At 37.7% G+C, this 25,164-nt stretch overlaps 1 protein-coding gene across 12 annotated transcripts in view; it reads left to right on the top strand.

Annotated features, from left to right (window-relative positions):
* The window catches only part of neb (nebulin), a 74,264-nt gene that overhangs the window by 26,624 nt on the left and 22,476 nt on the right, over positions 1 to 25,164 (top strand). For all 12 annotated transcript variants that reach the window (XM_063005506.1, XM_063005508.1, XM_063005512.1 and 9 more), the window contains 66 exons: positions 15 to 326; positions 415 to 618; positions 712 to 816; positions 924 to 1,031; positions 1,157 to 1,468; positions 1,625 to 1,828; positions 1,956 to 2,060; positions 2,231 to 2,338; positions 2,635 to 2,946; positions 3,078 to 3,281; positions 3,379 to 3,483; positions 3,573 to 3,680; positions 3,775 to 4,086; positions 4,165 to 4,368; positions 4,519 to 4,623; positions 4,712 to 4,819; positions 4,935 to 5,246; positions 5,348 to 5,551; positions 5,658 to 5,762; positions 5,871 to 5,978; positions 6,076 to 6,387; positions 6,526 to 6,729; positions 6,894 to 6,998; positions 7,097 to 7,204; positions 7,285 to 7,596; positions 7,685 to 7,789; positions 7,889 to 7,987; positions 8,147 to 8,248; positions 8,346 to 8,453; positions 8,558 to 8,869; positions 8,972 to 9,076; positions 9,170 to 9,274; positions 10,455 to 10,559; positions 10,666 to 10,773; positions 10,871 to 10,981; positions 11,991 to 12,188; positions 12,282 to 12,386; positions 12,561 to 12,665; positions 14,148 to 14,252; positions 14,339 to 14,446; positions 14,546 to 14,659; positions 14,754 to 14,951; positions 16,031 to 16,135; positions 16,215 to 16,319; positions 16,418 to 16,525; positions 16,615 to 16,722; positions 16,826 to 16,933; positions 17,034 to 17,138; positions 17,324 to 17,428; positions 17,555 to 17,653; positions 17,762 to 17,866; positions 17,965 to 18,069; positions 18,166 to 18,270; positions 18,365 to 18,469; positions 18,553 to 18,657; positions 19,870 to 19,974; positions 20,073 to 20,177; positions 20,283 to 20,387; positions 21,247 to 21,348; positions 23,396 to 23,497; positions 23,618 to 23,725; positions 24,126 to 24,230; positions 24,335 to 24,439; positions 24,541 to 24,645; positions 24,753 to 24,857; positions 25,049 to 25,159. In XM_063005506.1, coding sequence (XP_062861576.1) covers positions 15 to 326; positions 415 to 618; positions 712 to 816; positions 924 to 1,031; positions 1,157 to 1,468; positions 1,625 to 1,828; positions 1,956 to 2,060; positions 2,231 to 2,338; positions 2,635 to 2,946; positions 3,078 to 3,281; positions 3,379 to 3,483; positions 3,573 to 3,680; positions 3,775 to 4,086; positions 4,165 to 4,368; positions 4,519 to 4,623; positions 4,712 to 4,819; positions 4,935 to 5,246; positions 5,348 to 5,551; positions 5,658 to 5,762; positions 5,871 to 5,978; positions 6,076 to 6,387; positions 6,526 to 6,729; positions 6,894 to 6,998; positions 7,097 to 7,204; positions 7,285 to 7,596; positions 7,685 to 7,789; positions 7,889 to 7,987; positions 8,147 to 8,248; positions 8,346 to 8,453; positions 8,558 to 8,869; positions 8,972 to 9,076; positions 9,170 to 9,274; positions 10,455 to 10,559; positions 10,666 to 10,773; positions 10,871 to 10,981; positions 11,991 to 12,188; positions 12,282 to 12,386; positions 12,561 to 12,665; positions 14,148 to 14,252; positions 14,339 to 14,446; positions 14,546 to 14,659; positions 14,754 to 14,951; positions 16,031 to 16,135; positions 16,215 to 16,319; positions 16,418 to 16,525; positions 16,615 to 16,722; positions 16,826 to 16,933; positions 17,034 to 17,138; positions 17,324 to 17,428; positions 17,555 to 17,653; positions 17,762 to 17,866; positions 17,965 to 18,069; positions 18,166 to 18,270; positions 18,365 to 18,469; positions 18,553 to 18,657; positions 19,870 to 19,974; positions 20,073 to 20,177; positions 20,283 to 20,387; positions 21,247 to 21,348; positions 23,396 to 23,497; positions 23,618 to 23,725; positions 24,126 to 24,230; positions 24,335 to 24,439; positions 24,541 to 24,645; positions 24,753 to 24,857; positions 25,049 to 25,159 — 9,405 coding nt within the window. The remainder of the gene's footprint in view (positions 1 to 14; positions 327 to 414; positions 619 to 711; positions 817 to 923; positions 1,032 to 1,156; positions 1,469 to 1,624; positions 1,829 to 1,955; positions 2,061 to 2,230; positions 2,339 to 2,634; positions 2,947 to 3,077; positions 3,282 to 3,378; positions 3,484 to 3,572; positions 3,681 to 3,774; positions 4,087 to 4,164; positions 4,369 to 4,518; positions 4,624 to 4,711; positions 4,820 to 4,934; positions 5,247 to 5,347; positions 5,552 to 5,657; positions 5,763 to 5,870; positions 5,979 to 6,075; positions 6,388 to 6,525; positions 6,730 to 6,893; positions 6,999 to 7,096; positions 7,205 to 7,284; positions 7,597 to 7,684; positions 7,790 to 7,888; positions 7,988 to 8,146; positions 8,249 to 8,345; positions 8,454 to 8,557; positions 8,870 to 8,971; positions 9,077 to 9,169; positions 9,275 to 10,454; positions 10,560 to 10,665; positions 10,774 to 10,870; positions 10,982 to 11,990; positions 12,189 to 12,281; positions 12,387 to 12,560; positions 12,666 to 14,147; positions 14,253 to 14,338; positions 14,447 to 14,545; positions 14,660 to 14,753; positions 14,952 to 16,030; positions 16,136 to 16,214; positions 16,320 to 16,417; positions 16,526 to 16,614; positions 16,723 to 16,825; positions 16,934 to 17,033; positions 17,139 to 17,323; positions 17,429 to 17,554; positions 17,654 to 17,761; positions 17,867 to 17,964; positions 18,070 to 18,165; positions 18,271 to 18,364; positions 18,470 to 18,552; positions 18,658 to 19,869; positions 19,975 to 20,072; positions 20,178 to 20,282; positions 20,388 to 21,246; positions 21,349 to 23,395; positions 23,498 to 23,617; positions 23,726 to 24,125; positions 24,231 to 24,334; positions 24,440 to 24,540; positions 24,646 to 24,752; positions 24,858 to 25,048; positions 25,160 to 25,164) is intronic.

Below are 25,164 nucleotides of genomic sequence, written 5' to 3' on the forward strand. Positions count from 1 at the left end.
TGACTCTTTTATAGTACAAATATAAAACTGGATATCGTAAGCAAGTTGGCCACCACATTGGAGCCCTCAGCATCCGAGACGACCCACTGCTCATGCTGGCCTTGAACTCAGCTAAGATTGCTAGTGATGCCTTGTACAAGAAGGACTTCAACAAATCCAAGACCAGATTCCACCTCCCAGTAGACATGCTGGCATTCGAACTGGCCAAGAAAAACCAGATCCAAGTCAATGACACCAACTACAGAACTTACCTGCACAACTGGACCTGCCTGCCAGACGCCAATGATGTTGTCCAGGCTAGACAGACCTATGCTCTCCAGAGTGATGTAAGCTTTTTGTGCATCACCAAGTGTGTTTGGGTTTTCTAATTTACCTGATATTCAGAGATTTTTTTTGGTTATTTTGATTTCTTAGGCTGTCTATAAGGCTGATCTGAAATGGCTGCAAGGTCTGGGATGGATTCCTATTGGTTCTCTTGATGTAGAGAAAGCGAAGAAAGCAGGAGAAGCTTTGAGTGAAAGAAAATATCGTCAGCACCCCAGCAACTACAAGTTCACGTGCACAACTCAAGACATACCAATGGCTTTGGCTAAAGCCAATAATGAAATTATGAACAAGGTATGTAATATGTCAGCTTAGAGCATATATGTTAAAACATTAAATAAATATACATTTTTGTTTTAATGTTTTTTATTACATATATTCTTATAGAAAAACTACATTCAAGCTTGGGAAAATGATAAGACCAAGATCCATGTCATGCCAGATGCAATAGAAGTGCTCCATGCAAAACAAAACAAGTTAAACTACAGTGAGGTGAGGCATGCATGGTTTATATAATGCCTAGTTGATAAGTAACTGACTTTCTCAATTACAGTGACTTTAATTTATATCATAATGTGTTTTTATTGTGTTTATTTCAGAAACTGTATAAACTTGCCAATGAGGAAGCCAAGAAGAAGGGCTATGATTTGAGAAATGATGCCATTTCAATTAAAGCAGCCAAGGCCTCCAGAGATATCATCAGTGATGTAAGTGTTTTCTTATCACATTTAAATAATTGATAATTGTTTTTTTTTGTGTGAAATGTGTTTGTTTTGTTATTATGGTAAATCAAATTATGACATATTTGAACAAATCTGTTTTTGCTTGGCAGTACAAATATAAAACTGGATATCGTAAGCAAGTTGGCCACCACATTGGAGCTCTCAGCATCCAAGACGACCCACTGCTCATGCTGGCCTTGAACTCAGCCAAGATTGCTAGTGATGCTCTGTACAAGAAGGACTTCAACAAATCCAAGACTAAATTCCACCTCCCAGTAGACATGCTGGCATTCGAACTGGCCAAGAAAAACCAGATCCAAGTCAATGACACCAACTACAGAACTTACCTGCACAACTGGATCTGCCTACCAGACTCCAATGATGTTGTCCAGGCCAGACAAGCCTATGACCTACAGAGTGATGTAAGTGTACTAAAATATTGTATGTACGTATATGTCTTTCATTACCAAATATATACATTTAAAATTTAGCTTGCCATGGTATATAGATTTATTCTTTGTTCCTGTTTTATTGTGGTTAATTAATTTTCTTTGTAATTTTTTAATCTGTTGGATTAGAATGTTTATAAGGCTGATTTAAAATGGCTGCAAGGTCTGGGATGGGTGCCTATTGGTTCTCTTGATGTAGAGAAAGCAAAGAAAGCTGGAGAGGCTTTGAGTGAAAGGAAATATCGTCAGCACCCAAGCAACTACAAGTTCACATGCACAACTCAGGACATACCAATGGCTTTGGCTAAAGCCAATAATGAAATCATGAACAAGGTAAAGTTGAGAATCATTACAGCACACTGTTTTTTTATGAATATTTAAGCACTTGTTTACAATTTAATTGAATATTTATTATTTAATGTAAGTTATTGTATACTCCTTTCTGTATTTTACATTATAGAAAAATTACATTGCCGCTTGGGAGAGTGATAAGACCAAGATTCATGTCATGCCAGATGCAATAGAAGTGCTCCATGCAAAACAAAACAAGTTAAACTACAGTGAGGTGAGTGATGTGTGGTTTATATCAGCCAGATACAATGGAGGTGCTGCTTGCAAAACAAAATAACATGAACTACAGCCTGGTAAGGTTCCAACCCAACGCTGTTCCAGTGATGAACAAAGCTAAGGCTGTTTCAGCATTTTGTTTTCTAATTTTTAATTTTGTTTACTTAGAAACTATACAAGCTTGCCAATGAAGAAGCTAAAAAGAAGGGATATGACATGCGCGGTGATGCGATTTCTATTAAAGCTGCCAAGGCATCAAGAGACATCATCAGTGATGTAAGTTTTATTCGTTTTATTAGGTATATTGTTTTACAGTTATTTACAGACTAAATACAACCTTAATAAATAAGTGAAGAAACATAAGAGCAGTTTCCTGACTGGGATTAAAAGTGATCTATTTATCTAACCACATTGGTATTAATTATTAAGGATTAAATTATTGAAAACCACAGCACTATGTGTAGTTGTACTTCTATGAATTTTCCTCTTTCGGTGATTATAATAAATACAAATTAATGTAAAATCAAATTTTGACCAATTTCTGTGTTAACCTTAAATGTTTTACTTGGCAGTACAAGTACAAGACTGGTTATCGTAAGCAAGTTGGCCACCACATAGGAGCCCGCTGTGTCCAGGATGACCCACTGATGATGCTGGCCTTAAACTCAGCCAAGATTGCTAGTGATGCTCTATACAAGAAGGACTTCAACAAATCCAAGACCAGATTCCACCTCCCAGTAGACATGCTGTCTCTTGAGCTGGCTAAGAAATGCCAGATCCAAGTCAATGACGCCAACTACAGAACTTACCTGCACAACTGGACCTGCCTGCCAGACTCCAGTGATGTTGTCCAGGCCAGACAGGTCTATGACCTCCAAAGTGATGTAAGTTTATTTACTGTGATCATTTTCTATTTCTAAATAAAACACATTTTAATTTATGTAATAACTTATATAGTTGTTTTATGATTTTGCTGATTAATATTCTTTGTAATTTTTTTAATCTGCTGGATTAGAATGTTTATAAGGCTGACTTAAAATGGCTGCAAGGTCTTGGATGGATTCCTATTGGTTCAATTGAGATAGAGAAAGTGAAAAAAGCTGGTGAGGCTCTAAGTGAAAGAAAATATCGTCATCACCCAAGCAACTACAAGTTCACACTCACAACTGAGGACATGCCAATTGTCTTGGCTAAAGCCAATGCAACCATCGGCAATAAGGTGCAGTAAGAATGCCACCTAAAATGTTACTTACTAATGATCTTTTTCTCTATATGACAGCTATTTTTTCCTAATTGATTGGGTTTGTTTACTATAGAAACTCTACACTGAGGCCTGGGACAAGGAAAAGACCAAGATTCATGTTATGCCTGATGCTATGGATGTTGTGTTGGCAAAACAAAACAACATCAATTACAGCGAGGTAAGATTTTTTTCTTTTTTTACCATTTGGATGTGTTTGAGATGAATTGCAGTATGTAAAGCTCATTTGCATTCTTTTTCTGAGAACAGAAACGGTACAAACTTGCCAATGAAGAATCCAAGAAAAAAGGGTACGACATGAGAAGTGATGCCATTTCTGTCAAAGCAGCCAAAGCATCTAGAGATATAATCAGTGATGTAAGCCATTTTTTATGTATTATATTTAACATAGACTATACTATAAAAAAAAAAATTAATTAAAATAAAATTACAAAAATGATTTTTGTTACAGTATAAATACAAGACTGGATATCGTAAGCAAGTTGGCCACCACATAGGGGCCCGCTGTGTCCAGGATGACCCACTGATGATGCTGGCCATGAACTCAGCCAAGATTGCTAGTGATGCTCTGTACAAGAAGGACTTCAACAAATCCAAGACCAGATTCCACCTCCCAGTGGACATGCTGTCTCTTGAGCTGGCCAAGAAATGTCAGATCCAAGTCAATGATGTCAACTACAGAACTTACCTGCACAACTGGACCTGCCTACCAGACTCCAATGACGTTGTCCAGGCCAGGAAAGTCTATGACCTAAGAAGTGATGTAAGTTTAATACAAATAACTGTCATTATTAAATACTCAATATTTCAATAGGTTTAAACTTAATATACTTTATGTCAGGCTGTGTACAAGGCAGATCTTGAGGACTTAAAGGGCGTAGGATGGGTCCCCATTGGTTCACTGGATGTCTTAAAAGCAAAGAAAGCAGCAGAGATCCTTAGTGATCGCCTCTACAAGCAGAAACCAGAGACTTTTAAATACACACAAGATATGCAGTCCATACCCATGGTTTTGGCAAAGACCAATGCTGACATTATGAATCAAGTAAGTGAAATAGCTTCTTTTTTACATCTGATTTGAAATATAAAAATGTACTTTAGCATGAGGTAAACACAAAGATTCTTTTTGTCATGTTTTCACACTGTTGCTGGAACAAAGCTGATATTGATGTATTTGTTGTTTGCTGTTTTTCAGCGGCAATACATTTCAGCCTGGGATGCTGATAAGGTCAAGATCCATGTTAATCCAGATACACCAGAAATTCTGCTCTCCAAAGCTAATGCTATTATCAACAGCAAGGTGGGTCTTACTTAATAAAAAATATAATCAGTAATTTGTTATCTGTGCTGTTTTAGTGATTCTAACTGTTTTAAACAATGTTATATAGAAACTATACAGGCAAGGAGTCGAGGACAGCTTTAGGAAGGGTTATGACATTAAATCTGATGCTGTCTCCATCAAAGCTGCCAAAGCCTCCAGAGACATTATTAGTGATGTGAGTATCCTATTTTCTTTAATGCTATGCCATGTAAGATGTTTTATTTAAGTACAATAATAAAATAAAGCATATATAAGAATAAACACATTCTCATTCTTCTATGTTGGTGTAGTATAAATACAAGACTGGATATCGTAAGCAAGTTGGCCACCATATTGGAGCCCGATGTGTTCAGGATGACCCACTGATGATGCTGGCCATGAACTCAGCCAAGATTGCTAGTGATGCTCTGTACAAGAAGGACTTCAACAAATCCAAGACCAGATTCCACCTCCCAGTGGACATGCTGTCTCTTGAGCTGGCCAAGAAATGTCAGATCCAAGTCAATGATGTCAACTACAGAACTTACCTGCACAACTGGACCTGCCTACCAGACTCCAATGATGTTGTCCAGGCTAGGAAAGTCTATGACCTAAGAAGTGATGTAGGTTTTTTTTGTTTTTTTTTCAAAAACTCAAGACCACAGTCTTTTCATTAAATCCAGCTAGTAGGAAAATCTACATTTATTTTATTTTTTTCTTCTAGGCTGTTTACAAAGCTGATATGGAATGGATTAAAGGCTCAGGTTGGATTCCTATTGGGTCACTTGAGGTAGAAAAGGTTAAAAAGGCTGGGGAAATCCTAAGTGACAGAAAATACCGCAAACATCCAAGCAACTACAAGTTTACTAGCCTTACAGACTCTGTACCAATGGCTCTTGCACAGGCCAATGCTAAGATCATGGACCAGGTATGATTTTAATTTAACTTTTAATAAAGTATTAAAACAAAACAGCTTTTACTTACTAATATGTTTGTTATGGATACAAATTCTCTCTTTATTTTGTTGTTTGCAGAGAGCATATGTTGATGCCTGGAATAAGGATAAGATCAACATACATGTCATGCCAGACACACCAGAGATCATGCTAGGCAGGCTTAACAAACTCAACAACAGCTATGTAAGTTTAGTACCACTTATTTGCAGTTGGATGATGTATTTTGGTCCATTAATGAAAATGCATTCCTTTTTTTTTTTTTTTTTTTTTTTTTTTTTTTTTTTTTTTTAGAAATACTATCGCCAACATTATGATGACAGCCTAAAGAAAGGATATTTCCTACCAAAGGACGCTGTTGCTGTCAAATCTGCCAGGGCCTCCAGGGATATCATTAGCGATGTAAGTGACTGTATTTAAATATGTTTTTTTTGTTTAATGCAAGTTATGTATGTTTTATCACTGACACAATCATTTTTAATCAAATTAATCAATACAGTACAAGTACAAAACCGGGTACAGAAAGCAGCAAGGACATCACATTGGAGCTCGCAGCGTCCAGGATGACCCACTGATAGTGCTGGCCTTGAACTCTGGTAAAATTGCTAGTGATGTCCTGTACAAGAAGGACTTCAACAAATCCAAGACCAGATTCCACCTCCCAGTGGACATGCTGTCTCTTGAGCTGGCTAAGAAATGCCAAATACAAGTCAATGATGTCAACTACAGAACTTACCTGCACAACTGGACCTGCCTACCTGACTCCAATGATGTTGTCCAGGCTAGGAAAGTGTATGATCTGCGCAGTGATGTAAGTAGATATCTACTACCTCCTACAAGAACATTTACCTGCTTTGACTATATTAACTTGTTGTTATTATTTGTTGGATTATTGCTACCATTAATACCAAAGTACTAGCTTACAGCTCACTGGGTTTTGAACTTCTAGGCTGTATACAAGTCTGACCTAGAGTGGATCCGTGGATGTGGCTGGTTGCCACATGGCTCTCTTGAGGTTCTTAAAGTCAAAAATGCCCAGAAGATCCTCAATGACAAACTGTACAAACAACATCCCAGCACAGTGCCATTCACAAGTGCAGCGGATTTGCCTTCTATTGTCTTGGCCAAGCAGAATGCTATTATTCGTAGTGACGTAAGTGGGTTTCATTCCATTATTTTGTACATTAAAATGCTTCAGACTTTCTAAGTAATATTTTACCTCAGTACTATTTTCACTAGATTAAAATGTAATCACTAAATAATTGTTGGCTGAATAAAGACAGATCTGTGGTTTATATTCCTTCTTTCTAATTACAGAGGAAATATAGAGAAGCCTGGGATAATGAAAAAACCACTATCCACATGCAGCCAGACACTCCAGAAATTACTCTCTCCAAGGCTAATGCTATTGCGTTTAGCAATGTAAGTAAACACTGACATTTCAGTTGCTTTTATTAGTCACCCCTATCATTTAACTTCTATCTACTTTTTGACCTTTTACTTTTTTGTGACTTTATCAGAGATTGTACACCAAAGACTGGGATCACGCAAAAGCAAAAGGATACCAGATCAAAGAAGATGCCATTGCTGTTCTAAAGGCCAAAGCATCTAGAGATATTGCTAGTGACGTAAGTCTTACATTCACATAAAATAAAATATATTGCTAAAATGTGTAGAAATAATTATATTTATTGGGGTTTTTTTTCAGTATAAATACAAGGCTGGTTATCGTCAGCGACTTGGACACCATATTGGAGCACGTTGTGTCCAGGATGACCCACTGATCATGCTGGCCCTAAATTCTGCTAAAATTGCTAGTGATGTCCTGTATAAGAAGGACTTCAACAAATCCAAAACCAAATTCAACCTCCCTGCTGATATGTTGTCACTTGAGCTGGCTAAAAAATGCCAGATACAGGTCAATGATGCCAACTACAGAACTTTCCTTCACAACTGGACCTGCCTGCCAGACTCCAATGATGTAGTCCAGGCCCGGAAGGCTTATAATCTCCAGAGTGACGTGAGTTGAAGTTTGATTGCTAAGTCTGTCAGTGGAAGCAGTGATTAGTTTACAAGCTGAATAAATATCTGTGTTTTATTGTGGACAGGCTGTATATAAATCTGATATGGAGTGGATAAAGGGATGTGGCTGGAGCCCCCATGAATCTGTTGAAGTCATAAAGGTGAAGAATGCCCAGAAGGTCTTGGCTGAGGTAAGCCTTAAAGCAGTCTTACTCTGGTAAATGGTACTATACTTTTTGAATTTGTTTTTCCCTTAATTTTATTCTTCTTTTATCATTACTTTTGTATAGAGAGGCTACCGTGTGAAGCTGGATGAACAAAAGTACACCACTCCTGCCGACAGAGTTGACCTTGTTTGTGCCAAAAATGCTGCAAATGTGCTGAATGAGGTGAGAAATGTCATCTTTGTAAAAATATATGCCGTTAAAAAAGAATTATTAATAATAACATATTAATTCATAAAGTGTTGCATTGCAATTTTGTTGACTTTATTTGTAATTTGACCTTTGTTGTTTCACCACATAACTTCCTCTGTTTCTGTATTTAAGGCAAGCTACCGTGAGGCCTGGCACAATGATAAAATCAAATACACAATGCTGGATACCCCACTGCTGGCAACAGCCAGGGAGGTGTCCAAGAACGTTCACCCAGTAAGAGACTTTCCTTTATGTCCTTTATGTGCTAACTGAATACTTTTTAACAGAAATTGAGCTAAAACATACATGTTATATCATTTATCGCTTACAGCTTCTCTACACCAAGGACTGGGAAAAGACTAAAGCTAAGTCATATTTCATGCCTGGTGATGCCGTTCCTATTAAGCAATGCATAAGCACAACCAAAGTGCAGAGCAATGTAAGTACAGGTTTTCAGATGCAATTGACATACACAATCTTTTACATTTTTAAATTTGTATCTTAATATACATAAACAAAACTTATTTCTTCTTTTCCGTCCAGTACAAGTATAAGGAGGGATATCGTAAGCAAGTTGGCCACCACATTGGAGCCCGCAGTGTTCAGGATGATCCACTGCTCATGCTGGCCATAAACTCAGCCAGAATTGCTAGTGATGCCCTGTACAAGAAGGACTTCAACAAATCCAAAACCAAATTCAACCTTCCTGTAGACATGTTGGCTTTTGAACTAGCCAAGAAGTGTCAGAGACAGGTCAACGATGATAACTACAGAACTTACCTGCACAACTGGACCTGCCTGCCAGATCAAAACGATGTCATCCAGGCCCGCAAAGCCTATAATCTTGCCAGTGATGTACGTGTTATGCTGTAGTGAAAAATATTTCTGTACATATGTACTTACTTGAAATAACGACTGTTAGGCAAAAGGAATACTACAATTTCCTTCCTCTTGCAGAATGTCTACAAGTCAGATTTGGAATGGATCCGTGGTTGTGGATGGGTAGCAGCTGACTCAGTCGACCATGTCAAAGTCAAGAAAGCCCAAGAAATCCTTAATGAAGTAGGTTACAATGTTTGTTTGGATTTTTTATATTGAGATGTAATTTTATTGTGGATATCTGGCTTAATGTCATTTTATGTTCTCTTCAAACAGAGAATGTACAAGAAAAATGCTAAAGATAACTTTGGCAGGTTCACCCATGTTGTTGATCGACCTGAAGTTATACTGGCCAAGGTTAATGCCATCAATCTCAGTGATGTAAGTGTTTGCTTAAGTTTTTTATTTTTTTTTAATGAACAATGTTTATAAATAAAAAAAAACAATGTTGTTTATACCAGGATGGTGACAGTTAAAGCTATCAAAAAATTTTTAAACATGTAATGTAAATATAGAAGACCTAGCAAGTGAACACCTACATTTTACACATTTGTCTATATTATTATTATTATATGATTATTATTATGTTGTTTAAAAAATAATTTGCCGCTCAGGTGGCGCAGCGGTAAAAAGAAACGCGCTGCAACCAGGGCTGGATTCTGAGAGCGTGGTATCGAATCCAGCCTTGCTTTACCGGTTCGAAGCTGAGTGGCTATATGAGCAACGATTGGCCGGTTGCTCATGTGGGGGGTGGGACAAAGAACCGGATGTGGGTCTCTCTCTGTCAGAATGCGATTGCGTTCTCTGCCGGCTGATTGGAGGCGCTTACACAGAGATGGGAGAGGGTGCCCTTAGGGTGTGTCTCTCCGCATGCAACGCTAGTTGGCGCCAAACTCGTCAATGTGTGGGTGGCAAAGATGCATCTGGCTGCTGCTCGTGTTTCGGAGGGGATACGGGTTAGCTTCAATCACCTCCGTCAGGGCAGGGTTCGGCATAGACAGAGAGGAAGCACGATGCTAATTGAACAATTGGATGCGCTAAAAAGGGGAGAAAAAGGGGTAAAAAAAAAATTTTTTTAATTAAAAACAATTATAATAATAATTTTTTTGACTTTTGTTACTAATTTTGGTAACTACTGGAAAACATTTAAACTTATTTTAAGGATGTATTTTTTTAAATAAAACCAAATATTTACCAATAATAAATGTGAGACAATTTAACCTAATTTAAAATTTGACATTATGGAAAATGTAGGAATCCAAAATTATTAAAATGAAAATAATTTAATTAATTTTGTAATAAATTAGTATGTTCTTATATAATCATTAGAAATTTAGCAAATATGTACGATGATTTTGTTGCTAAGGTATTGTTTTGTGTCTTTTTCTTGTTTAGTTGATAATTTTGTTATGTATTTGTCTTAATTGTTCACTTTTAAAAAAAACTTATACATGCAGAAATGATCAGACCTTATCAATTGATATTGCTGTAATTACCAATTATTATATATAATGTATGCAGTGAACAGTTTTTCATTTGAACTTGTTTCATTGATAAATAGCTAAAATACAAAGAGTCCTTCAACCTGGAAAAGGGCCACTACATTGGATCTGATGACACACCACAACTGGCCCACAGCAGAGAGGTCTCAAAAATCCTCAGTGAGGTAATGTACTTTTATTACTAATTCTCATCATAAACACAGATATGGAATTGAAATACCCTGTTGTGTTTACCTACCTGACTAACCTGACTGTTGTTGATTAATACAGAAACTGTACAAACTTGGCTGGGATGAAGCTAAAGCCACTGGGTACCAGCTAAACCATGAATACCTCCCTCTTAAATCAGCCAAGAAGACCAGGGACATTGTCAGTGATGTAAGTGGCCATTTGTTGTTTCTCTGTTGCCTGGTCTTTGAATTATTAAATGAACATCTGTTGGTTTTCTAATGTGTTGCTTGTTTCAACTTTTCAGGTTAAGTACCACCATGCCCATGAGAAAGCTAAGGGTCATTACATGGCCAACACTCTGGTTGACTTTCCTGAGGTGATCCGTTCCGGTCAAATGGAAAAGATTAAAAATATGGTATGTTATGGTATATTATATAGAATCCCAGTCATGCTTTTCTATTTGTTACAGTGGAAAAGCTTTATACACTGATCATCCACAACATTAAAACCACTGACAGATGGGGATTTATGAGGCAGTGATTGTTGTGTTGATGTGTTGGAAGCATCAAATATGGGCAAGCATATGGATCTAATGAGGGACAACTCGGTGCCAAAGGCTATCCAATCTGTCCTATAGACAAGCTACTGTAGCACAAAATGTTATTGCTTGCTTTGAAAGAACAGCGTCAGAACACACACTGCATCACAGCTTGCTGTGTATAGGGCTGCATATCCCTATATGTGTGCCCATGCTGACCTCTGCCCACCACCAAAAGTGCCTACAATGTGTATGTGAGCATCAGAACTGGACCGTGGAGCAAAGGAAGATGATGACATGTTCTCATAAATCACGTTTTCTTTCACATCATGTGGACGTCTGGTTGTGTGTGTCACTTACCTGGGGAAGAGACGGCACCAAGATGCACTATGGGAAGAAGGCAAGCCGGCAGAGGCGGTGTGTTGCTCAAGCCAACTTTTGCAAGGACCTGTTGGGTTACTTGAGTCCTGGCATTCATGTTACTTTGATATGTATCACCTACCTCAACAATGTTGTAGACAAAGTACACAGCTTTATATCTTCTTTGAGTAGATTAATGCCCCCCTACCACTCTGCTCAAATTGTTCAGGAATGATTTTAGGAACATAACAAAGCATTCAAAGTGTTGACTAGGCCTCCAAAGTGCCTAGATTTCAATTTGGGGGATATGTGTGATCCATGGAGACCCAACTTCAGAACTTACAGGATTTAAAGAATCCGATGCTAATGTCTTGGTCAGCAACAGAACATTATATTAACAAATATAAATGTATTTGACTGCATGGTCTTTCATAGTTAAATGTGCAACACCCATTTATTGAATAAAAAAATAAAAGATGCCCTATGTTTGAAGTATTTTGTGTAATCTTTTGTCTTTTTCTTACAGAGAGATTACCAGAAGAACTATCACACGACCAAGACTAAGCTCCACATTCCTGCTGACATGATCAGCCATGTAGTTGCAAAGAAATGCCAAGACATCCTGAGTGATGTGCGGTATCGCACCTACCTGCACCAGTGGACTTGCCATCCTGATCAGGACGATGCTATCCGTGCCCGCAAGGCTAACGAGATCTTAAGTGATGTAGGTCATGTGTGAATCTAAACTATTGAATCTAAAATTTGTAATTAATTACAGCACCAATAATACAGGTTTGTTTGACTGTTTTATCTGCAGGTGTTCTACAAAGATGATTTGAACTGGATGAAGGGTATTGGGTGCTACGTCTGGGATACACCAGAAATTGTGCGTGCCAAGAAGTCTTATGAGCTTCAGAGTGATGTAAGTAGCTCTTTTTTTTATTGATTTATCAAATGTTTAGCCATTATTCCAGTCCTGATTGTTAAAGTCTGTATTACTTTAATCTTTCTTTCTTTCTTTCTTTCTTTCTTTCTTTCTTTCTTTCTTTCTTTCTTTCTTTCTTTCTTTCTTTCTTTCTTTCTTTCTTTCTAACAGATCATGTACAAGGCAGAAGGCAAGAAAGAGTTCAACAACTACTCGATTGTGACAGACACCCCTGTGTATGTGACCGCTATACTGGGCCACACCTGGGCCAGTGAGGTATGACTTTAGTAATTATTTATATACACCGACCAAGCATAACATATGACCACTGACAGGTGAAGTGAATAACACTGATTATCTCTTCATCTCGGCACCTGTTAGTGGGTGGGACAGGGACGGCTCGTTCATTAGGGTGATAGGGCGACGCACCGGGACGAAAGGGAAGAAATGTTTCTATCACAGCTGTGACTGTTCTGGAGTCAGTCTTGCCTCGGAATATCGTAGTCCAATCAGCGTCGAGTTGTGTTCCGTACAGTACCGCCCCTTTCGGGGTGATTTCAGTCTGACTGAAAATCGCCCCAGATTGCTCTCATAGACTCTCATGTTAAGGCTCTTTTTTCCGAACTGCAGGCGCTGCAATACATTCTGAATGGCTTCCGGGAGGGCACGCACACTGCTTGCGTCACATGTAATCTGGTGTCGCGATCTCGTCACAATGACTACCATTACCTCAGTTCGGAGCAACTCCATCGTGTAATCAGGATAAATTAGCAACTTGAGAATTAGGGCTACCCAGACCAAATATAATATAAATATAAGTATCTACAAAAGGGGGAAAATCATATGAGTTACAAGTAAATTACTAATAAGTAATGTAATTTTTAAATAGTGAATTGTGATTGCACTTATTGTATCTCCCCAATTGTTTAATTGTACTTCTTTATTCATTGCACATCAGCCCCAATGCCAATCTTTATTCTGGATCTGCTGCACCTAAAATAAAATGCTATCTGATGAAGACTGAATTAAATTGTTAGTGTGAAGGCTTTACTTAATTTTATGATTAATGGTAAAGCTGGTCTCTCTCCATGTTCAAAGTTATTTGAGAGGGCAAACTGACAGATGACTTAAGATGTTAATTATTTAAGCTTTAATTTACCCATTGAACGGGTCACCTTGGCCATCATCTCAACAATTGCCCCCCTGAGAGATTTGGCAGGAGCCGCCACTGGGGTGGGACATATTAGGCAGCAAGTGAACATTTTATCCTCAAAGTTGATGTGTTAGAAGCAGGAAAAATGGCCGAGCGTAAGCATTTGAGTGAGTTTGACAAGGACCAAATTGTGATGGCTAGACGACTGGGTCAGAGCATCTCCAAAACTGCAGCTCTTGTGGGGTGTTCCCGGTCTGCAGTGGTTAATATCTATCAAAAGTGGTCTGAGGAAGACACAGTGGTGAACCCGAGACAGGGTCATGGGCGGCCAAGGATCATTGATGCACGTGGGGGGTGAAAGCTGGCCTGTGTGGTTTTGATCCAACAGATGAGCTACTGTAGCTCAAATTGCTAAAGAAGTTAATGCTGGTTCTGATAGAAAGGTGTCAGAATACACAGTGCCTCACAGGGCTGTTTTGGCAGCAAAAGGGGGACCAACACAATATAAGGAAGGTCATAATATTATGCCTGATCGGTGTATTTTGTTCGAGTTCTCAGACTTTTGTTCTGCATATATAAACTGTCCTAAAATGCATCATTCACAGCTGAACTACAGAGAGGCTTATCACAAAGAGAAGCACTTGTACACTACAATCTTGGACACCTATGACTATGCAAGATGCTTCAACCTGAAGCAAATCTACAGCACGGTAAGTCTAAAATAACACATTAACAACACATTTCTCTATTTTAAACAGTTGTGCGGTGTCTAAGCATGTTTTTTTCTCTCCCACAGAAAGCATATTCTGCCATCTGGGACAGAATCAAGGCCAAGAGCTACAGTATCCCACATGACTCCCATGCTCTGGCCCATGCCAAGCAGCAGAAGGTCATTTTAAGCAATGTGAGTAGAATTCTAAATACCTTTATCAATATTAAAACTAACACTTAACACTGATTGTTGTACTGGAAGTGATAATTTCATGGAATATGGCTTTTGCAGGTGAAATACAAGGAAGATTATGAGAAGTTTAAGTCTCTGTACAGCCTGCCTAAATGCTTGGAGGATGACCCAGCCACTGCTAGATGCATCAAAGCTGGAAAACTCAATCTGGATGTAAGTGACATGCAACTGTCCTTAAAAGAGAAGGATACATTGTTCTAGTTTATCAGATTGTAACAATGATAATATGTTGTGTGTTCTTTAATAGCGTCTGTACAGAGGAAACTGGGAAAAGACCAAAGCCAAAGTCCACGTGCCTGCTGATATGCTAGATGTGGTGGCTTCCCGCAACACCCAGAAAATGATCAGTAATGTTGACTATCGTAAATACCTGCACCAGTGGATCTGCCTGCCTGACATGCAGGTTTATACTCATGCCCGCAAAGTCAATGAACAGCTGAGTGATGTAAGTATGACTTCTGATTGTTATGGGCACAACTGAAATCATTTAGTATTTATTTATCAAGAATTGGCATAATTGGCCTAGATTTAAAGTCCCTGTCTGTTTTTAAGTAAGTAAGTAACATCTGGGTATGTTATGTTTTACAATGCACAAGTAAAAATTAGGGCTGGCACCGATCCGATACTCTGTATCGGTCCAATATTGGCCCAAATCACTGGATGGGATATCGGAAGGAAAAAACATGTAATCCGATCCGATACTGTTGCTTAATGTAAATAACACTTAATGTAAATAAGGCCATTGTTTGTTTGTAAAACAAATAACACGCGAAGATACGTTCCAACAGAGTGCTGCTTATTGCCGCTCACGCTTGATGACATCATTAACATGTGCCACTGATCTACTGATCTTGTCCTGGCTTGGAGATCTCTCACATTCTCAACAATTAATCCATTAGTGTTATGAAATAAAACAAACTACACCGTTTCCCGTTTTCCTCTTTAAAATCCAGCAGGTTTTTTTTTATAAGTGCGCTTTGGTTTTTATTAATCTAAAAACATGACAGAACTTTAACTAAAAATCTCAACTCTGCATCAATTCTAATTGGTCCATCGCGTTTGATTGACATCCACATCTTCCATTTGTAGACACTTTTGTTAAACAAGCCAAAAATGCTGCTAAACGTTCTGTGTGTTAAAGTTAAAATAAAAACAGCAGTTTTGCATAAGTGTGATGTTGTAGGTTCTGTATTTATTTCTTTAGAATATTTGTTTCACAGTCTGAGCATTGTTATTTAGATAGCTAGTTTAACCATGGTGCATTGAGACAGGTATTATTACTGCTTAGTTGTTTGAGAGAAGAAATAACAGTATCGGATTGGTATCGGTATCGGTAGATACTCAATTTGCAGTATCGGTATCGGACATAAAAAAAAAGTGGTATTAAGCCAGCCCTAGTAAAAATGTGTACTTCTAACAAACCCTTTTCCTTTTTACCTTAAACTACAACTTTCAGTGTTGGAAATGCAAATCAGTGCCAATTTTATGACATTTTTTAATTGGAAACTTCTTCTTTTCCTCCAGATTTTCTACAAAGACGATCTGAACTGGCTTAAAGGTGTTGGCTGCTATGCATGGGACACTCCTGAGATTCTGCGTTGTAAGCAAGCTATGAAGCTGCAGAGTGAGGTGAGGATAAGCTCTCCTATGCTTCATTATCACATCTCACATGCTTCTTTAACATTTTTGTTTTTATTTTTATTTTCAGAATCAATACAGAGCTAAAGGAATTGACCACTTTAAGAACTACTCAGTGGTAACTGATACCCCTGTGTATGAGACATGCAAGACGAGCGCCCACAACCTGAGTGATGTAAGCTCACTTTTTCCCATAAACATTTGTCTTAATTCTAATCAGTAGTCTAAACGTTTGAAATGGAGACATTTAACACCTGTCCTTCTCTTTTACAGATTAACTATCGCTATGACTATATCACCAATGTGAAGGGTAAATACACTGCTCCTGCCACCACTGTGGAAACAGAAAGAGCTCGTTTGGCCAATTACATCCAGAGTGATGTAAGATTTTTCTGCTATAATAATTTAGACAGTTTTTAATTAATGTTATGTATATATACATATGTTAATTTGTTATTTGTTTTTTTTAGCACATATACAAAGAGGCAAGCAAGAGCTTCATGCCCCATGGCTATGCTCTTCCATATGACACTCCACTCCACAAGCAAGTTAAGGCCAACAACATCATTGCCAGCAACGTAAGGAGGCAACATTATGTCCTTCACTGTTAATCTATCGTATATTTTCCAGGCGCTGATAATGTCTCTGACTCGTGTCCTGTCCTGTGTTCACTTTTTACAGGTGAAGTACAAGGAAGCATATGAGCTTATGAAAGCCAGAAGCTACAAACTGGACCCCAATGGTGTCAATTTTGTTAATATTAGAAAGACCAACCAGGTCACTAATGAAGTAAGACAATTCTAAAACTCTCAGCTACTATGTAAAACAGCAGATGAGTAACAGAAACAAAGTATGTTAACTTACACTTACTCTTGTATTCTTTTTCCAGAGATTATACCGCCAAGATTATGAAAAGCATAAGGATAAAGTTCACTCTGTGTATGACACCCCAGAGATCAAGCAGGTTAAGGCCACCCAGGAGGCCATCAGTGATGTAAGTAACCCAAATCAGATTTTCAATAATTCACCATCTACTTGGCATATTCATTACATTTATATTACTGACTACACAGGCAACTTCTTTTTAAAAATACAAATAATATGTTTACAGTGTTTCTACTTTCTTTACTTTTAAAGGCACATTATAATAATTCTAAACTCTTTCAATGTTCTTTACAGGTTTGTTATAAAGAGAAGTACTACAATAGTAGAGGAACTCTCCTGCCAATGCCTATAACACCACAGCTGATGCACTGCTTCCATGTCAATGAGCTCAACAGTGATGTATGTACCAGAACTTTTTATTTTCCTGTGACATCTATAGAAGTGCTGTAGAGGACAAATAAAACAACACATTTAACTTTTAACTATAATTTAAGTTTGTGTTTTGTCTGCTTTTTTTCCATATAGCTGAAATACAAAGAGGACCTGCAATGGATGAGAGGCATTGGTTGCTTTGTCTTTGACACCCCTGAGATGGTCCGCATCCAAGGACTCAACAAATATAGGGTACTGATACAAATAATTATCTTCTATCATGCCACCATCTACTATCCTTACAAAATGGTTCATCCTTATGATTTTGTTTTTTTACTCTGTTTTACTTCCATCATTAAGGCTTCTTATGAAGTTGATGCCAAAAAGAACTTCGCTAACTTCTCAGTGGTACTGGAGACACCAGAATACAAGCGAGTGTCTGAGTTAAAGTCTCACATAAGTGAAGTGAGTTAAAGTTCGCAAAAATATAAATATATAAATACACACCTATTTATATACAAAACAGACATGTAATGTTCCTTGCGATGTTTTTCATTATTCAGAGGGTATACAAAGCTGATGGCAATGTGCAGAAGACGAAGTGCAGCAGTACCGTAGATGCTTTGGAAATCAAGAGAGCTAAATGGGCCCAGACTCTAACAAACAAGGTAGTTTTAATATTAAAACAAATTACTTTCTATTTAGGAGAAACAATGGTTTAAAAAGATTTTTGCTTGATATATGACATTTCCCTTATTTTACAGTGGCTGTACACTGATCTGGCCTCCAAAGAGAGAGCCTTCTACACCCCAGAGCTAAACACACCCACCATGGTGCATTCCAGATCTATGAAAGTGGTGTTCAGTGAGGTAAGTTCAATTGTTAATGAGCCCTTTTCGAGATTTTCTTTACTCGCATACTTTCACATATTAATATACATCCATATGACTGCTATTTTTCCAGAACAAGTACAAAGAGCAGTATGAAAAGATGAAGCACAAGTACACGCCAATCCATGACACACCTCTTTTAATCCGTGCCAAAAAGGCTTACCTCAATTCCAGTGATGTAAGTATTCAACATCCTACTGTTAAACCTCAGTGATTTTTCTTTTGCTTGGATTTAGTCTGATGTGTGTTTTCTTTTTTCAGCTGCGCTACAAGGAGACCTTTGAGCTGTCTAAAGGACACTACCACACTGCTAAGGATGCCATAGACATTGTCGTTGCTAAGCGGGTCAGAGATGACATCAGTGAGGTCAGGATAACATCTCTTTCTGCATTTTAAAATGAAGCTAAGTGAATTTGGAATTGTATGGCAGAATCTTCCATCAAACCCTAATTGCTTAAATTTAATGGTCAGCAGATTTTATCCACATAAGTTAGAAAGCCAATGATTTTTAATTGAACTTGCTTAAATCCTTTATTTACACCATCTGGAAAATCCTATAATACCAACCTCTCACCTAAAAGGAAAACTTTTACATCAACCCCCCTAAGAGAAATGTCAGACTTTTGGGAGCTTATTGAATAAACCCAATAGCCCTAACTATAGCTACACTGATGAAAAACACCTTATATAAATACACAACCATTAGTTTAGAATATATTTGGTAATTAATTGTCACTAATAGACAGCACTTTCTGCTACCCTCTCATCTAAAGCATGAATCAACTTTTAAAAAATTACTTATTACCCACCCCTTACCATTCTGTAGAACCTAAAAAACACATTTATGGGCCAAAAAAGACTATAAAACACAGTCTAAGCTCAGCAACACTGTAGTGATTTTTACTGTAATTGATTCAGCTTATTTAGCAACATATACCTTTGTTAGTTTCTTCATTAGAGTTGGTTAATTCTATATGCTGCTATGCAAGCATTGTTAGCTTAGTAGCACAACAACTGTCTGCTCATTCGGTTGACAAAATGGTCTTCATTAGCCTTATTACCAGGATTTATTAAATGGGTGAACCAGCAGAAAAAGCATTATTAACTACTTTACTACCTTTATCTATATCTCAATTTAACTAGGTAACAGTATGGCTCAAGTTAGCATTCTCCTCTGGGTTAGCTAACTATCAGGCTTACAACCATGTTAGTTTGCTAACACAATTTGTTCTTCATTGGTTATGAACAGCCTTTGTTAGCCTTCTTGACCACAGTTAGCTAGCACTGTTATGTACATGTATCTATTATCACACTGAACTTAATGGTTTGTCTAAGATAATTGCTTTAGTTGGCTGACCAGATAAATAAAAAAATGTGTTAATTACTAATCCAAAACCAATATATACAATTATTGATTGTTGGTTGCTGAACTCTGGAAGGGCAGTTCCAAAATTTGATCATTTTGTTTGTCTGTATATTTGTGGCAAAACAATTACAGTAAAAAACATATACAATTAAACCTGTAAATGCTATATAAATATACTTGAAGAGCTCAAGTTCTTACTGTCCAAACTGTAGGTTAGGTACAGGGAAAAGTACATCAGCTCGCTGGGTACCTGGAAGTCCATCCCAGATCGTCCTGAGTTTTTCCACAGCAGAGTTGTAAGAGATTGCATCAGTGATGTAAGTCCAACTATATTTATATATATTGAAATAGAAATATTAGAAATAATTTTAAGTTTCTCGATTGTGTTGCTTAATTACTTTATTCCATCTTTCAGGTTAAGTACAAAGAAGATTTGGACTGGATCAAGGGCATTGGCTGTTATGTGTGGGACACCCCTGAACTGGTGAAGGCTGAGCATAACAAGACTCTGTACAGTGAGGTAAAATTATTTAGTGTTTCCAAATCAACGATCATCAAATTATTGTTTTATTTTTTTTATGTATATACACTGTTAATTTTGTTTTATGCTCTGCTTTTTTAACAGAGGCTGTACAAGGCATCTTATGAAAAGAACAAGGGCAACTTCAAGTACACAAGTGACACACCCTTCTTTACGGCTGCCAAAAATGCTACAGTCATAGCCAACGATGTAAGAAAAAGGATTTCTCTTGCAGTTTTTAAATTAATTGATGTTTTTGTTTTATCAGAGGTTAATTGGTAGATTCCAACTCGAAGTAATCTTTTTGTAGAATGTTGGTGTAGCAGGTAATGCTGGATCTCCACCTCTGGTTACTGTCTGAGTGAATTTTGGTCTGTACTCTACAACAATCCAGTCTCCTATCCAGGGTGTATTCCCACCTTACACCCATTTTGGAATAAACCCCAGACCCACCATGACCCTGACCAGTAGATACTGAAGATGAATGAACAATATTGCCATCTTTAGTAGATGTGATGGAACCTGTGTTTTGTCAGCTTCATCTGTTTTAGGTTTTAGTGCTAGATAGATACATTACTCGTTATATTTTTATTGATATTTATTGCATTCGGCAGATGCTCTTATCCAAGTCTTGCTCAGGGGTCCAACAGTGGCAGAGGAATACAGAGTGCATAGCATGTTCCTTCTTGCATGTTAAGGCTCTCTGTAAGAATCTGCCACTGCCCAAGAATTAAAGGCTGGCAGTTTTGATAGCCTGTGGCACTAATCAGCCGAGGTGGGTGTTGTGTATGCAGCAAAGACTGTGAGTGCAATAGGGAATCAGACTGGATTAAATTTGGAAACAAAGTTGATGCACTGGTTTTAATAGTTTATAATAACGTTCTGTTCTTCCTCTCCATTTAAAGTAATCACAGCTAAAGGTAACTTTTATTTGCATCATCTGTTAAGCAATGTTTAACCTTGTTTTAAGTACACTGTGTTTACATGCTGTTTTCCCTAAATGAGTGCAAATCATCCATCTTTGAGTGAAGGCAGGTGTCTTTAACTCTTCCTCTAATGTTCTGAGCAGAGATCCTATCGTGCTGCCTATGAGAAGTCTAAGGATAAGTACAGCATAGTTGTAGATGACCCTAGAAACATCATGGCTAAAGAAGCCAACAAGCTGAGCCAGGTAAAGCCCCACGACTGCAGGACTCGCCGACGGGACCGAGCATGAGGTCGTCCCAGATCTGCTGGATTTTGAAGCATGGCTGTCACTCGTTCTTTTCTCTCTTAGGGTTCTGCTCCGGTGCCACACAATTACGTTTATCTTGTTTGTGCATCATGTCAGTCTGTATACTCCAGATAGTACTGTCGCATTCCTGTCTTTAATAATTAAACATAATAATAAATAAAAATACCAACTGGAAGATCCTACCTGGGTGTAGCAGGCTGACATGAGGGTAAACTGCTGGATTCCCTTGAGCGTTTCCCTTCTTTCTCGTGCATGACCTCTGTGTGTGTCTATTTGTATGTCTTTTCTGTGGACAGGTCAGGTATAGATGCAAAGCCAAAGATCTGCTTAGGAGCGGCTGCAATGAGCTGCACCGCCCTGATCTTTTGAACGCCATGTACAACTCTAACATGTGGAGTAAGGTAACCATCAGCCTGCAGGCACTGCCACAGGCCCCTGGAAACCTAATACATCGAAATTCATTTATCTTAACTCCATGGTGACATAATTCTCCATTACCATTCCCGCCTATGCTTAATCATCTACATCATCTGCTGCTTAATAAACAGCACGCTGACAACAGATATCACTCATTAAGCAAACTGTCAGTTGGTGGATTGTGGGGGAAAAAGCAGTGTTTTATGTGCACATACACTTGGTATGGGTAGCCTCATATTTAGTAAAAATCAGATTTGTATAGCACTTATCACAACTCGATGATAATCAATGTAGGTATTGCTGTTTTGGAAACTAATCAGTTATTTAAAATAAATCAAGTCTGAACATCAGAAACTGTAATAAGCAAGTTGTGGTTGACAGTGGCATAAACAAACCTTCCTACCAACCAAGATGTAACAGTGACAGATTAATCTGTATTAATTTATTACAAAAATAAGTAAAGACAATAAGTATGTTAATATGCTCTTACTAGACTGATAGTGTTAGATTTACAGTTAAACAGAAAAAGGTTAATTAATTAAGGTCAGTCCAAGGTTGGTCTAATGCAGTGGTTCCCAAAGCTTTTCTGCAGTTCCCTTTTTGTAAATAGGAACACACACACATGCACAAATCTTTTGCTTCCAAACTCCACTGGAATTTATTTCAAACATTGTAATCTATACAAAACTGCAACTTCCTATTAAACAAAATAAAATAAAGGGATAAATCACCTTTACAGTGGAATTATTAGAAGCGACATGCCTTATGTATCTTAAATGTTTACGCCTCATTCATTTGCCGTGCATCTCCCCCCCCCCCCCCCCCCCCCCCCCCTTCCTTTTGGGAACCACTAGTCTAATGTATATTAAAGGTACATTTTAAATACATATATACATATACATTTTAAATACATACTAATTATTTATTAAGAGTTATTAAAAGTTAGTGGTGGAATACAAAGTTAGGGTAAGTTAAGGGTGAGCTTTGGCCAATATGTCCAATGTAGGCAGAATCACTGTAGTACCTGCCAATCAATTAGTCACTTTAAGATAATTTAGTTACTGTCTTTATATTTATTTCTGTGATGCAGGCTGTTACAATGGTTTGCATTACCACTGAATTACAAAAAAAATTAAAATTAAAAATGCAGGTCTTGGTAGAGAGCAGCAGGTATTTTGTAGTCCTCCAAAACAGGAGTGGGCATTTACCATGTCTGTCTTTCAGGGTAATGTAGTCTGAAGTTCTTCAGCCTTCAGCTTTGGCTTTGCTTTATGTTGCTGGCTTATAGATGCATGTACAGATTATCATTGATAATAACAAATACCCAAAAAAGCTTACTTGCATGCTTCTCCTGAGTGTTTTCAAATGTAACCGAACACATTTCAGCCTTCAAACCACTTATTTTATTCTATGTTAGTCTTGCTAGAATGACGCATTGCCACTTACACTTACGCATTGCAATCCTGTCATTTCATTGTACTAATCAAACCATCATTAAAAACTTCATAGCTCATGACTATGGGTGTGGTCAGAGTGTAACATGAATTTTGGATTTGTTCTTACTCAGTGGAAGTACAGGGAACAATATGAGCGTCTCAAGTCCAAGTACACGTCAATACTGGAGACCCCTGAGCACCAGATCCACAAGCGCAGAAAGCAGATCAGTGATGTGAGTTCTTACCACTTTTTCAACACATTCATACATATATTTTCTAACATAAACATGTATTTTGTTGGATTAGTTTTTATTTTAAAGAGTTTGTGTCATTTTAACTTTTCTGGTTTATAGATCACGTACAAGATGGAGTATAACAAGAATAAGGCTAAAGGCTACACACTTGGCCATGACACTCCTCTCGGTCAACACATGAAGAAGGTTAAAGAGATCACCAGTAATGTAAGTATTGCTACTTTTGTGAAAATTATCAGTTTGTTTATTGTTTAGTCTTTTCAGTACCTAGGCCTGTCGTGATTATGACAGTTTAGCTGACAATTAACTACAGAAAACCTATCACAGTCTTTTATGGCACATTTATAATGTAAAAATAATCTTGGTGCAATAATGTGCAAGTAAGTAAATTATAATTATAACTATTACTGGGTATAACACTTGTTAAAAATAAAGAATAGAATACAATGTAGCAATAACTTTTAGGCAGAACTTGTTCATGAATGTTGTGTATAAAGCTGTATATGGAAATGTGATTTAACAATGAATTCCTGATCAACTTAAATCATGGTAACTTATTGACTAATAATTGACAGGCTTAATTACATGTGGTCTCTTCCTCTTACAGCTGAAATATAAGGAACTGTATGAAAAGAACAAAGCTCAGATCAACATTGCTCCTGATGCTTACGACATCCGTGCTGCCAAGGAGGCCTACAAGAACATCAGCAATGTAGGTTCATACTAAAACAAACTCATTCTTTTTGCAAATGACAGGACTCTTCTAGTCCATTCCATAAGGAAGATGTGAGTTATTTATTGTCCTCTTTGCTGTAGCTTGACTACAAAAAGAAATATGAAGCCACCAAAAATAAGTGGATTTGGACCGTGGACAGACCTGACTTTGTCCATGCTGCCAAGATCAACTTTCAGCAGAGTGATGTGAGTGAGAAACCTTTTGCTTTTTATTATTAGATTTATATTTATGGCAAATGTATTATAATTGGGCATGTCATGACTGATTTTACTGTTTACATTTCTAGGTTGAGTACAAGTATGACAAGGAGATGTTGAAAGGCTGTGTGATGCCCGTCACAGATGATAAGTACACAGTTTTAGCCAAGAAGAACTCTGAGCTTTCCAGCGGAGTGAGTGCCGGTGTCTTCATGAAAATATAGAATAATCTGAGTTCTAAATCAGCTGTTGAAGGGAATACCTATTAAATAATGTGTGTTTGTTTCTGTTTATTCACCAGGTCAAATACAAGCAAAAGTATGAAGAAGCTAAAGGCCACTATCATGCTGTTCACGACACCCCTCAGATCCTGCATGCTAAATCTGTGGCTGGTTTGGTTTCTGAGGTATGACATGGATTTCACTATAAAAACAAAAAAACTGTTTAAAAAAGTTGGGACAGTATGTACAAATAAAATACAAATAAAAAAATAGAAAGAAGGTAATTTTAATTATTTTTATTGAATGACTGTGACTGTGACTTTAGATGTTATTTATGTAGAAGCACTATCCCTCTAATTTAAACCTTCCCTTTTAGAGCAAATACAAATTGGCAAGTAAGAAGGAGCTCCAATTCGGCTCCTTCACCACTCTGCCTGAGACCCGTGAGACAGCCCACAGCAAGGAGGTTGGCAAAATAACAAGTTCTGTAAG

The sequence above is a fragment of the Trichomycterus rosablanca genome, chromosome 12, assembly GCF_030014385.1.
Source record: "Trichomycterus rosablanca isolate fTriRos1 chromosome 12, fTriRos1.hap1, whole genome shotgun sequence".
In the NCBI taxonomy this organism is placed as follows: Eukaryota; Metazoa; Chordata; class Actinopteri; order Siluriformes; family Trichomycteridae; genus Trichomycterus; species Trichomycterus rosablanca.